General features: G+C 30.2%; 1 protein-coding gene across 1 annotated transcript in view; it reads left to right on the top strand.

The window, feature by feature from the left end:
* LOC148301692 (ras-related protein Rap-2b-like) overlaps positions 1 to 13,305 on the top strand; it is a 53,400-nt gene extending 40,095 nt beyond the window's left edge. Inside the window, exons 2-4 of the mRNA XM_088272860.1 lie at positions 8,753 to 9,111; positions 10,228 to 10,657; positions 12,670 to 13,305. Of these exons, the coding sequence (XP_088128986.1) occupies positions 8,990 to 9,111; positions 10,228 to 10,657; positions 12,670 to 12,969 (852 nt within the window). The 5' untranslated portion in view covers positions 8,753 to 8,989 and the 3' untranslated portion in view covers positions 12,970 to 13,305. The remainder of the gene's footprint in view (positions 1 to 8,752; positions 9,112 to 10,227; positions 10,658 to 12,669) is intronic.
* Positions 13,306 to 15,458: the final 2,153 nt, after the last annotated feature.

The following is a 15,458-nucleotide window of genomic DNA, read 5'->3' as shown; positions in this document are numbered from 1 at the left end:
TCAGTATACTAATAAGGGTCGGGTTTGATGAAAAAATCTCCTGAAAACAATGTGTTTTGTATGTAGCTCGTTCGACTCTTATTTGATGTCTTAGATTCGATTCCCCGGGGATGATTTAAGAAAGACGAAGAATATAATTTTCGTTCTGATGATATCTTGATAAATATTTAACTAATATATATTTAAAGAATTATAACAGAGAAAAACTTTTTATTTAATTTTTTTAATCATTTTGAAAAAAAGCAAACGTAAATTGAAACATTTTATGTTAGGTGAGATCAAATCCTTGTTCACAAATCTGTATTTCTCCACTTAGGAGTGATTTTTATATTTTGACATCTCAACATAAATGAAGAAGAAAATAAAAATCTGGGTATTTACAGGGTTTATGACCTATCATAGGCTGGTTAAATGATCACTTTACACACGTCTAACATTCACCGTTCAGCCCATGATTGACAACCACACTATTAAAATTTTCTAGATATATTGATTTAACTCGAAACACATCCCTTGAATTCAACAGACTTCAATAGCTACATCTACGAATAAAGTGGTTATCAATCATAGGTAGAATTGTGTAGGTTTCATGTGGGTAAAAAGTGGTCACTTAAATCAGCCTATAACGGTCGTAAGCCATATTCTTCTTCATCTATGTTGAGATTTCAAAAAATAATGTAAACGTATTTTGATTCATAATCTCATTTAAAAATATATTTCGAATAACGAATAACGCTATATGTATATTATGCCAGATAATAGTAATTTTCATCATAAAATTATTGCCGATAAAAGTTCAGTATTCAGCATTCTGTATACAAAAATCATTTTTGAAGCACTTTTCTTTTACGGACCCTAATGTGAGTAGTACTTTAAGGGAAATATGCTTCTCGTATTATAAGACCATACAACTGGCGCAGATCATATCGCGAGAGGTGATTATGATGGTACGTGATAGTTAACTATTGTTCCGAAGTTCTATAGGCCAGTGCTCCTCAACCTTTTCTCACCTACGACACGCAAAAGTTCTTCCTAGAATTCCACGACACATCAAAATCTAAAATATCATATTGATATACAAATTTTACATTAGTTTTTGTTTTTTTTATTTAAAAATAATAAGTATGTTAAACCAAAGTGTATTTCACTAACTAACCAGCCATCACGCCGTTTTCTCACAGGGGTAGGCAGAGAAAATAAACGCCATACACATCTGTCTTTGCAAACAATCTTCGCCTCTTCCACATTCATGCACCTCCTTTTACATTTTCTTCATACCCTTTTCCGCACCCAAATGGTGCATAGGGCACTGCACCGTATTGACGCAGTTTTATCTTGATCGTTGCTTACGTGAAGGCAAGGTGATCACTCATGCGCTTCAGGGGCTAGTCCAGGATAATATTAAATAAATATTTGAGTGAATCGCTAATATTTATTTTCACCCCCCTGGGAATCGAACCCATGACCACGGTAGCTAAACATGCTAACCATAACACTACGGAGTAGGACGAAAATTACCTTGTACATACCCAACGATTATATGGAGTCCTGACCTGACCACTTTCAAGTATTTAAAATACTTGTTTAAGCGAGGTTTTCCTCGGTCTTCATCTGCTGCATATTTCAAATACATTCACCTCATAAATTAGTTTCAATTAGTTTCTTTATCAAAACTGATAAATAAAGTAACCGGTACACATTATAATTAAGTTACAATAAAATATTTATAGTGATCTTAAAACAAAGTTACATTTTAATTATTTAATTATACCTTACATTTATTTACATAAGGTACTTTATTATGGTTATAAGGTATTATTGAGTGTAATATTGTTGGCAATTAACCTCAAAACTAGTTAACCTTAGCCATTCTTCTGTATTCAGTCTCTTGAGGTTCATCTCCTTTTATCTTGAAATATTCCATTGGAGGGCCTAATTCACAATAACCCCATCGTCTGAAATAATAAGCAATCCACCCCCTCTCCACTCATCTCGGTTCTGTATATAATAAAGGATGGAAGTGGGTGGAAAAGTACTTTCACAAGACTACTTTGCTTGCGCTTAATAAATAATTATTTTTTAAAATAATGATAAATTTCCTTGTGTTTTTAAATAATGGCATAGAAATTTTATGTTTGTACCAATATAATAAATGAATTTTGACTAATTGCGTTATTTAGACATACCTGCGGTATTCGTGAGAGTTTATACCGCAGGCTTATAAAAAAAGTGTTTAAAAAAAATAGCGTTATCTTAAATGTCCCTGCATTATTCTTCAGAAAACAGAGAAAGCTAAGTCATTTTAGACATACCTGCGGTATTGGCGTGAGTATAAAAAAAATACAACATTTATTTAGTATTCGTAATAAGATAAAAATAATAAATTTTAGGCATAGCGTTATTCATCAGAATATTTCATAAAAACCGCGTCATTAACGTGGTAGCCGCGGAAATTCAAGGAAACCATTTTGTTACCGTTATAGGTAACTAGGAAAGTAAAAATAACACGTCATAAACGAGGTAACCACAATAATTTTACTAGCTGGCTAAAATAAAATAAAAACGTAGACGTAAAACAAATCAACAACAATAACAACATTTGAAATAAAATAACAAAAAGTATATGGTTTTTTCAATGTACATTTTATTTGACCAGTGACCGGCTTTCGTCGTAACCGACATTAACAGACTGTTAAGGTCAGTAACGACGTTAATTCTATGTTATAAAACTCAAAACTATTGTTATATACACAACCAGGCAGGGGTTGATAACCATGATTTTATATAATGTTTCTGACAAAATGAATGAAAAAAATTGTATGTATGTTATTTTATTTTATGAAATGCAGTTTTACCAAAAAATATCAGTTCTAAACTTAAATCGTATGAGCATATTGTGAAAAATATTTATGTTGAAGTTAGATCATTTTTCAATTTAAGTTTTCAACCCTATTGTAATCATTATTTTATATTTTTTGGTATACAAAAGTAACTTTTTATTAATAACCCTTCAGAGCTTTTTATGTGTTTTTATTGAGCTTTTTTTCTAGATAAAAGAAAGAAAAATCGTTTTAAAAAATAATGATCATTTCAAAGGAAATAAATTCCTGCCGGATTTACTTCTAGAAACCGAATTCTTTAATGTTTGCTAGTGTACTTTGCGTAGTCATTGATTTCAACATAAATAAACTATGGAACTCATCTTATTTTATTATTTGTAATTATTCTTATTAAATATTCGTTTATTCTAGTCAAAAACGTTATTATTACCTTTCCGGTAGCTTAATAATTGGTTTGGCATGTTATTGTTTTATTATTTTTTGACATCTCATAAAAGATGAAGATGAATATGGAAGTCTGGGCATTTACGGGGCTGACGACCGTCATCGGCTGGTTTAAGTGGCCACTTTACACACGTGTAACATTCACCAATTCTACCCATTATTGACAACCACACTACTCAAATTCTTGGAAGTTCTACATATATATATGAACCAATTTAGAAACCTTGTTCTTGAATCACTAGAACTTCACTAGAGACATCTATTGGTGAGATGTAAAGAAGCTTTTTTATTAAGCAGAAACTCTTTTATTAGTATGTGAGGTCCGAATCCTGGATTATAATCACATACATGAGAAACGCCAGAAAATACCATTTTCATTTTTATCATTTTTTTAAGCTTTCTAAATTGGTTCATATATATATGTAGAACTTCCAAGAATTTGAGTAGTGTGGTTGTCAAAAATGGGTAGAATTGGTGAATGTTACACGTGTGTAAAGTGGCCACTTAAACCAGCCGATGACGGTCGTCAGCCCCGTAAATGCCCAGACTTCCATATTCTTCTTCATCTTTGATGAGATGTCAAAAAATAATATGAAAATAACTCCTGTAATTGGAGATAATCCAGATTTTGTGAACAAGTATTTGGACACACTCAAAATGTTGTAAATGTTATTGTTACATTTTATTTCATGATTCTTCTCGTTTTCTTTATTTCAATTTCCCTTCTTTATATTTTCTATGATTTCGTTTTTCATTATTTATTCCTTTTTGTATTCAACCAGTTTTTTTCCCTTGTTTGTTTCAAACAATTTTTTTTAAACGAATAAGGGATATTTTTGTAAGCGATATCCGGGGAAATAAACATCGCGACTAAAATGTTGTTTGATTTTGATATATCTAAAAGCATTAATTTTTTTGAGATTAATCACGGTTAATTTTCACTAGTCATTTTGTTAAATAGATAACTGTGACTGTTTTTTTATTTGCTTTATTACAATAAAGCCGAGTATAAAAACAAAACTTCGATGTAACAGACATCAAAAGTCAGGTAGAGTATAGCCAATTGAGATAGTATGGGCATATAGAACGCAGAGAACCTGATCATATTGTGAACCAGGCAATTGCCATGGATCTTCCTAGAAAGACATCTAGAGTAAGACCAAAAAATTTAAGGTTGCTGCAGGAAGAAAATATGATTCGAAGGCATGGCCTAGGTGTCGTTGACCATGACAGAAGGATCTAAAACCTGATAATGAGGAGACCTCAACAGTCCACGAAGACGAAGTTGTGATGGAGTTGGGAAAAAAAGAAGATAGATTTTAATAAATATATCAAATATACAACAGGTCTGTCAATACAAATCTAGCAAACTTGATAATCTCCAGGCGCCTTTAATGTGAATCACGTCCATTTATTTGAGACCTGCGTGACGAATTAGAAAGTTTTTTTTGTTAAACAGAATCCGAATAAACCGTTCAAAATTAAAATGTAATTTTGATTAAGTAATGTAGGTAAATTATATCAAAATTATCACTTAACAAAACCGTATTCATAAAAAAATGTTATGCATATTTGTTATCACAGCAAAATATTAAATTAATAGACTAAAAGTCAAATTATGACTTTGAGTCTATTACGATCAGTGTAATCATTACAGCGTAAATAATACAAATCAGCTTCATGTTTGCTTGTTTACGAAGAACGTGTTTCACCACAGGTAAACAAAATCTGTAGGCTAAGAGTAAACACTTTAAATATTCTATTAATCTTACATAATGGCTGCTTATCCTACCCTTAAGGGAAATCGTCTGTATACAATAAGGTGAGGCGTATTATGTTTGCTAATATATTGTTTACAATAAATCAACCGGTCATGTTACAAATATTTTGTTTGAAATATTAAAAACAATTCAGAATTTAAACATTTTCTACCGGTTAGGGATTGCGAATCGGAATAAATTTTTGTATATGCTCGTATCTTTAAAAAAATACAAAGCACATTCATATCACGGATTTGTTCATTAAAACTTTTTTCTCTCCATTTAACATACTCAAAAATATAATACAGTGATAGCTCCTTTAATGATATTAATGTTACTCTTTAATGCGTTATGTTTTACGAAATAAAAGTTAAAGAAGGAACCGCTTAAACGTAAATACCAAGTTTTTGTTAAATCGCAACTTTATTTTCTCTAAAACCAGGTAACACTTTACGTAAATGATTTTATTCTTAAAACATCGTTTTTGCATTGAAAAAATTGTTTTATGATTTTGAAAAGAAAAGACTTATTTAAAAGTAAGGAATTAAAACAATAAATATAACAGTATTATTTCTATATATATTCTAAAAAACAAAAAAGTATGAGCGCGGCTCTATGCATTTTGATTTGAGCGCTAGAGATCTGGGCCTTAAGGACTTGCATTTTAGAATTGTTTACACGGTAAATAATTATCTTTTACGTAAATGAGTATTCATACAATAAAAATATTTACATTAGAAAATAAATTGACAATACATCAACTGTTGATGGATTGATTCGTTTCCAAACAATTACGTTATATCGGGGCATTCTTCTTCCGACATTCCGGCACAAAACGAGGTATAATATTTTAATAATTGTAGCTGTATTACTATTATTATTACCAAACGCAAGTACCTACTTAGTTCGGGAGAAGGAAGTATTTTTTTTTGAGAAACTTAATATATTTTTTTGTATTGTTGTAAACATTTCCTCGGCATACTAAAAAATACTGTATTGTTGGCGATTACCCTACTTCAGACCTATCCACTTTCAAGTATTTGATGTACTTTACGCCAATGTTGAAATTTTTTCTTTAACCATGGCAAGTTTTCCTCACCCTTTCTCAACCTCTACTTTTAACCATTTTACTGACTTTAATTTGTTATATCCTTGCCTCGTTCATTCTTCTTACTCAAATCATCTTAACACGCATTTCTTAATCTCATCGACGATACGCTTATCATAGCCTTGCAATCTTTCCATTAAAAAAACATTAAATGGATATATATATATATATATATATATATATATATATATATATATATATATATATATATATATATATATATATATATATATATATATATATATATATATATATATATATATATAAATATATATATATATATATATATATATATATATATATATATATATATATATACATATATATATATATATATATATATATATATATATATATATATATATATATTGAGACGATAAAATACAACTTAGTAGACTCAAGAAATCTGTGTTCGATTTAACAATTAGTACAAAAATTAAATGGATATATCAATATTAAGAAAAAGTGGTATTAACATAGTAAAACTTAAATTTAAAATGGATTGATTTTTAGCATAAGGTGACTGCCAAATATATAAATGAAATAAGATATATCTTTCTTTAAAAGCACACTTTTTTTTACATTTTTTAAAAAGTAAAATGTATTTTTAAAAGTGTTTTCTTAATCAAATTAAATAAAGCGAAATAAAAATAGGAGAATAATGAACCATTTTCAAAGAGATGATTTTGTATGGAAATTGTCTCATTCTGATTTTATCTACGAGAACAATTTGCATTTATATGAGGCACGTATGAATCAGGATTCATCTACGAAAATTTGTATGGCTCCAGTCAAATTCAGTTATGAAGTAATTATAATATAGCAGTATTTGATTTACATGATTTTCGAAGCATGAAAATGGTTGAGATTTTTTTCATGAAATTTAACGTGAAAAATATTTTTGGACTGAAAACGTCTATCTTCTTTTATCATAGATAAATATATTTATTTTATTATTTTAGAATCGACAATGATATCTCAAAAATTCAATAATCTAATGCTCTTTAAGAAAAATGTCCCGAATTCACACAAAAACCTCAAACAGTCAGCAAAGATTTATGTTAAGCATTATTTATGACTTCCTCGGGGACATTTTTCTATCACTAGAAAAAGGATATTACCCACTCTTTTTTGGAAGATATCCTTTTGTTTTTTCATCGTAATCGATAGATATTTTTTGTCACCTCCTTTAAGCGTTTCACTGCGATGTTATGTTTGTCCTAAGTGTCGAACTTTCTTCGGCATCCTGGAAAGTAATCAACGATGACAAATGTTTTTCTTCGAAAGGAAGGAAAAGCGATCGCAGTAATAGAATTGTAAATAAATCGCCTCTTGAGATAGAGAAAATTCATTTAAGTTTATATGTATTTTCTCAAGAACGGGAGTAGAAAACCTATATTTACATTATACAACTTTAAAATTAAACTTCTAATTTAACAAAAATATCAGGAGCGTGAAAAGAGATACGTCAGTTAAATTTCTTTTAATGGGTAATTTTATTTTACTATTATAGCTATTAAAGCTTCATAAAAATCATATCATACAAAAAGGTTAAATTGAGAGCTTGTTAATTTTCATATTTTATGATATACGGTCTAGAAATCCTGTCCGTTAGATGGCGGCGTTACAACATAATATTTTCACAGACTTTTATTACTTTGGGACCGTTTTCATACTGTAGTGATTAATTATTTGACTACCATGCTCCCGGGTTCGATTTCCAGAGGCGTCAACATAAATAAAAGTGATTTTTCATGACTCTCCTTATCATTCATCAAGTGATTTTTTACTCGAATATTTATTTTTCGTTTCTTGGACTGGCACCTGAAGCGCCGGACTAATCACTTTGCCTTCATATAAGTAACGACCAAATTAACATTGCATCGATTTGATGCAGTGTCCTATGCACCATTGGATACGGAAAAGGGTCAGTAGTTTGTTTTGTACGGTTTATAGTTCATTAACTGGATAACAAGCCATCATGCCGCTTCCCCGCAGAGGTAGGCAGAGAGAAAAGAACGCCACACCAATCTGCCTATGCAAACAATATTCACATTAATGCATCTCCTCATACATTATGCTCCGATTATTCCAACACCCGACACGACCTTTTTGAAGTATTTAAAATACTTGATCATGTCAAGCTGTTTCTTTTACCAACCACATTCACCGTATAAATTAGTTTAACTTTGCTTTATTCGCTCATTATTTTTTTAAACTTCTAGCTTAATTTTTCCATGCTTATTTAAAACTGTAATTATCAGTTGTAGTTTGTTACTCTTTAAACTAATAAACTTTTAAGTTTGAACTTACAAAATATTTTTCTTTTTATAATTAAAATGCAACTTTCATTTAAAATCACTATATATATTTTATTTCAACTTAATTATAATGTCTACCGGTACGAAGTTAACCGCTTCTTTATCAAGACTAATTAATACTTGATAAAGAAGCGGTTAGCTTCAAAACTGGTAGACATAATAATTAAGTTATAATTAAATATTTATAGTGATTTTAAAACATAGTTACATTTTATTTAAAAAATGGAAAATCACAAAGTTAGCGCTTCAAGTATAAATTATATTTTTCTTTTGTTTCAGGAAAACTCCAACAGGCTTTTTTGGAAATTTCTAAATCGTTGACAGATAATAAAAATGTGATTTTAAAAATTAAGTACATTCACTAAAAGATGTAAGTTGAAAACGGTTAACTTAAAAAATAAATTTGTGGATTAAAATACCAGTTAGAGTGCTCTACTGATATCGCGAACAGTAAGAGGCCAGATCTCTAATCAGGTCTCTACAAAGGGTGGGTGAAGTGAGCTCTGTACCCCGCGCATGTCCCCCGCGCACACTTCCGCTTCAGGCATGAAGGGGCGCCACCAGTTCCGGAGGAGGTTCAGCCTGCAGCCTTCCTTCCTCAAGGAGGAACCGGAAGATGACAGGCGCACCAATCATAAGTCAGTATTACATGCTCTTTTGACTTTCTTTGTTCTGTCCTTCGTTCCCATTCAGAATAATGTACATTCCATGTACGTTATGTGAGTTTAAAGCATGGTTTCTCTATTTTAATTCAAATTTTTCTAGGTTAATACCACTATTCGTTAAAGTGGTATTTGCTTTGTAAAATTCAAATTTAAAACGGATTGATGTTTCCACAAACTGACTACCGAATCAATTAATGCAAAATGGTTTCTCCAGTTGAGAAAATCTATGTTCACAAATTTCTACTTTAGTAAAAATTCTAATTTAATTGTAAAATTGTTTTTAAAAGTTATTATAACATAAATGTGGAATTGTTTAATTGGTTTTATTTTTATCAATGTAACTTTTTTATTAATGTAATGTTATGTTTATTATTGTTAATGTACTTATTGTTTATTATTTACTTTTTAAAATGTAAAGCTGTATAATTCCCGAACACATAAGGAAGTTTTTTTTTCCTATTTAAAAAATACTTTTTAATTATAAGAATATAATAAATGCTCAAGTACAAGCTGCATAAAAAAATCAGGCCTTCAGGCATTTCCTAGTGTGTAACTTAATATTGGGTTGGATCCTGAATACAAATAAAATGGCTTTCTAAATTCAATCATAAGATGGCTTTTGTTATGGAACTTTATCATGGAACGTCATGAGATTGGTCATATACATATCGTAGTCGTATAGGAGAAAGTGACCAACTAACAAAATATAAAAAGTTCAGGAGGGCCATTTAACTCACTTTTCTTTGGCAAGAAAATAAACATCAATGTAGTTTGTCATTTTTAACAAGTCAATATATTATACTTCCAAGTTTAAAATCGCTTTGGAATTTTTTCAGGGCAAAATTAAGCTGGTAAGATATCAAATAGTCAAGTTTCACGTTTTTGTAAACAAATGCACTTGGTCACTTTCTCCTGTACGACTACGATATGTATGACTTCAAAAAAATCAAAAGTAGAATGAATATTACACGTGTGTAAAGAGATCACTTAACCAGGCTTTTACACGTCGTAAACCCTGTAAATTCTCAGATTTCCATATTCTTTTTTATCTATGTTGAGATGTCAAAATTATGTTTTCTGTGTTCACAGGAATGACAGGACAGAAGACACAAATTCAAGCAGTGGAAATCTGGCATCCAATAACGTCAGGCACAAAATAGTCGTCATGGGGTCTGCAAAAGTTGGCAAGTCCTCAATCATAGCCAGGTTTCTCTACAACACTTTCTCTCCCAAGTACAAGAGAACCGTCGAGGAGATGCACCACGGCGACTTCTCCGTGCAAGGAGTCCAACTGACTCTCGACATCCTGGACACTTCTGGAGCCTTCGAGTTCCCAGCGATGAGGGCCTTGTCCATTTCTTCCGCGGACGCCTTCATCCTCGTTTATGATGTCACGGATCAGTCGACATTCGAAGAAGTCAGAATGATCAGAGATCAAATTCATGAAACGAAGGCTAGTACTGCAGTTCCTATAGTGATCGTAGGGAACAAATTGGATCTTGCAGATAATTCCAGAGAGGTTAGTATTATTTATTTATTGATTTGGCGTTTAATAAGTAGAACTCCATTTTAATTTATGTATTAATTTTTAAATCAAACACAGATTTTGAGTCCACTTAGTTGTATTTTATTCACTTAGAATTGAATAGCTACAAGGACCCTCAGTCCATTTGATCTTCACATTCATTTGAAAATGCCATAACTAGGAGAAGCAATTGTCACAATATTAGTTTTTTATGTGTCTTTGTTAATAAAATATAACTTAGTAGACACAAAAAAATCCGCGTTTGATTTAAAAATTAATACAAAAATTAGTATTATTTACATAACCATTTTAACTCACAAAAGTATTTCTTAGTGGAACTGCATTTAATTCAATAAAACAATAATCAGATTATTTTTACACTTTTATTTTATTTTACCAGTGACCAAGTTTGGCTTTATTTAACCATTGACTGATGACGCAGTCTGATGATGTCGGTAACGACGAGACCCAGTCACTGGCCAAATAAAATAAAAGCGAAAAAAACTATTAAGTTGTTGTTTTACTACGTTAAATTTTTAAGACAAAGCCAACGGCTTAATTCCAAGCGAACAATTTCACATTTCCAATTTCACATTTGCATGTAAATTTTGCACAAAACTTATTCTGTTGTAATTATTATTTAAAATTGTTATTGTGCGTTTTCAGTTAAGACTTAAATTGCTCGAGCATTCACTCAATGGAATTAAATTCTCGTTATTATTCTCAAGAAACCTATTTGCGTACTCATTTTCTTTATCCGGCTAATAAACCTTACTTGAAGAGTTGATCGAAATTCGGCAAAACCTTTGCTACGGATTCAGAAAGATAAAGAAAAGTTCTTTCGCGATAAGTTGGTAATCTGCAGGTTTATTAAATTACCATAAAAGTAATTCAAGTTTGTAAAAGCTAGGTAAGAACCTCAGATTCAATTTATTGTTTTACCTTTTTTGTGTGAAACTATTCTTTTTTATTAACAATAAATTTAATACATTTGTTAAAAAAAATTGAAAAAATAATAAAAAATTTGCAGAGACCTACCAAGCCACCTTGTGTGTATTGTCGGTGGAGTTCTTTTTGCATACTCATTGTTTTCTTGTTTTTAACCTTAAAAATTAAAGAATTTCGATGTTAATGCTGTTTCCAGCGATAATAAGATAAAAAGCTTTTGAAAAATTTTCGGAATAAATTTTGTGAAATGTTTTCTATTGTTTCGCTGTATAAAACCATTAAATTTTTTAAAAAAAATATGTTACGCAACACTATACTGGTATGAAAAAAATTATGAAACACCATTTCCTTTAGAAAACAAAATAATAATAGTACATATCGCTTATCAGCATACTGTTCCACAACAAAATTATTCACGCGTGTACTTTTGTCTGTAAAATATTTGTTTTTGGAATAAATCTAGCCTGTGTAATAGCAACATTCTTATACTCCATCTGATATGGACCATAGTGACAATTTTCTTCGGGTGTTACTTGTGTTAATGATTTAAAAAATCACACTCCTGATAATAAATGCGCTTAGGGCCGCACATAAAAGCTTGGTGGGCCGCATGTAGCCCGCGGACCACGGGTTGAGTATCGAGTCTAGAAGGATACCTACATAGTATGATACATTATTGAAAGCTGTCCCACCGCATGCCCAGATCTGATACAGAAGCATCTAGACTTCCTGACAGATCTGTTCTTGCTAAGAATTTTTTTAACTAACTTGCGAAATTTATTGAAAATGAGAAACAATATAAAATTGTATCCCGATTTTACTGTGAATTTACATTTAAAAGCTTTCAATATACCTGTCACTGCCAATCTAAATTAATACAAGATTGTAAGTCCATCACAAAATTTTCTAGAAGTACCCCAGTGTAGGCAGTGAAAGGGATTAGTGTTTAGTTCAATTAGTCAGCTAGATCCGATTCCGACTCGACGTTGGCCGGTACACAGACGTCCACAACCCCGACCAAATCACCTTGTATGATACAAGTGACTTTTTTGTTACAGATGGATTACGATACAACCGAGTCCGTAGTCACAGTCGACTGGGAGAACGGCTTCGTGGAGGCGTCTGCCAAGGACGGCACAAACGTCACTCAGGTGTTCAAGGAACTTCTCACGCAAGCCAAGGTCAAGTACAACCTCAGCCCGGCGCTGAGGCGGCGCCGCAGGCAGTCGCTGCCGCCCCCTCCGCCCGGCGCCCCCCCGCCGGCCGCCGCGGTCCCCACCCCGGCGCAACTGGCCCATCTCCAGCAGATTAGGGAAAGGCACTCTGGCGGTAAGAGGAACTCCTGCATCATATCTTAGACACCGAGAAAAAATCGACTTCAAAGAATAAGAAAGAAGAATTGAGGGTTTCAAAAAATAAGACGAGGGGATGGTAACGATTTCAGAAGATCTGATAGACTGGAAAAAATCGAATCACATTTTTTTTTAAATATGGTAACTACATACATATGAACGTGGAACTGGAAATCATCCTAACAAGAAAATTTGTACTCTTAGACAATTTTTGCGAAATATTTTTGTTCAAAAACTTCATTTGAATTAACTTTCCCACTTAATCAATATGTTCATTTATAACAAATATGTTTTGTGACACTTTTTAATTTGGTCACTTTATGGTATTATTGATAAAAAAAATTAAACTTGGTAAATATTACTATTTATTAAAATCTATAACGATACGTTTGTACCTCGATTCATTTTACATCATTATCATTACAGTTTGTTTATCTCATTCACCTTTTAAATTAATTTTTACATAGTTAACATCCCAATTTATTAAAATCCTTTGTTACACGTTTCGATTCATTCAACATGATTATTATTTTACTTATTTTTCATGGTTTTTCACCCTTCTAGAGAGTTCTAGCCGGTGATTTAACATTAACATAACGATGTTTGACAATGATGTTGAATGCATCGAAACACGTATCAAAATATATTTTAATAAATAGTGATGTTTACCGAGTAAAATTTAAATGATTAAATTATAATGTTGTTAAAGAAGTAATGAAATGTATCTATTTGAATATGATTGAAAGCAAGTGAAAGGTTAATATGGTTTGTTAATAAACTAAATATAATTAAAGTTTCCGAGAGGAATGTAGCTACGTAGTAACACTCCTCTCGTCGGGATGATTTCATTCATTGTTGGTGATATTTGGCTCATTACTATTCAGTTCTGACAGAACATTGATCACTTCGTATCAAACTTACTCGAGCTAACTATAATATATCCATATTATATCGCTTGTTTACACAACTTTGATCAAATCTATAGAGTTCGAGATGTGCTTTCGAAAGCAAACTAATCGAAGAGTCATGAACAACAGCCCCTTTAGACTCTAATAACGGTGATGTAAAATAAGAATATTTAGAGGTTTACAAAGAAGCTATGGATGTTAATTTGGTGACATAATACTTCTTAGACAAATAATGTGACAAAATAAAATTATAATTGCTGTGAGTAAATACTAACATTTGGTATCGATTGGACTTATTAATAAATGTAAAAAGCAGCACTGTATCTGCTTTAATAAATATCAGCATGAATTTGAAATCATATCTTAAGGGGAGTAAAAAAATGGTGTTTTACTTATCGAAATAATCAATTTATAGTCATATCAAAAACGTGGACATAAAATTAAAATCATTCAAGTTATATAAAATCACATTTTTATGTGAAAAACTGAAAAACACTTTTAATTACACTTATTTAGGAAAGCTTGTTTTTTTAAAGCAAGTAATAAATATAACATAAAAATGAAATACTTGCAATTTGATGTGTAGATACATGTTTTATAGTACTTAGTCTTTTAAAATAAATATTTAAAGTGTTTATAATTTAAATACACTATGAAGCAACTAATAGGAATACCAACACACAAAATTTCCATTTGCATATAACAGGTCAAACAAATCAATGTAATGACTTTTCTATCGCCTGTTATAAAATATATATCTTTTATTTAATATTCCAGTTCAAATTGTCACATATTATTTTTTTTTTAAATCAATAAAACTACAAAAAATACTAGTCGTACTTAATGTGATTATAAATTTACACCATTTTAACCTAATAAAAATATGAAACTTGTAATTAAAAGGAAAAAATGAAATACATTTAACTTTAAATTCCATCCTTTATACTCCTTTCAAACATGTTTGGATATGTATATATATATATATATATATATATATATATATATATATATATATATATATATATATATATATATATATATATATATATATATATATATATATATATATATATATATATATATATATATATATATATATATATATATATATATATATATATATATATATATATATATATTTATATATATATATATATTTATATATATATATATATATATATATATATATATATATATATATATATATATATATATATATATATATATATATATATATATATATATATATATATATATATATATATATATATATATATATATATATATATATATATATATATATATATATATATATATATATATATTTAAAACATGTTTTTATTTATTGGATTATACAAAATTAATCTAAGGGTAATTTTTCAGTAGCGGTGCAAAATCCCTTTCCATACTAAATAATGTTCTTTTCTGGGTCCAAGCATTATCCAAGAATATTTATTTTTACTTTTATACTGACATTGTGTAACTGTTAAAGCAACGGACAATAAAATTGAACAATCTCCATTAAAAAATCTAATAATTATTACACCAACAGAAAATATTTTAACCTTATTTCGACTAGGTGTGAAC

Source organism: Brachycentrus maculatus, unplaced genomic scaffold (genome assembly GCF_059751285.1).
Source record: "Brachycentrus maculatus isolate JH-2025_06_01 unplaced genomic scaffold, ASM5975128v1 h1tg000528l, whole genome shotgun sequence".
NCBI classification, from domain to species: Eukaryota; Metazoa; Arthropoda; class Insecta; order Trichoptera; family Brachycentridae; genus Brachycentrus; species Brachycentrus maculatus.
The sequence above is the reverse complement of the archived record's forward strand: the minus strand, read 5'-3'. Positions and strand labels throughout refer to the sequence as shown.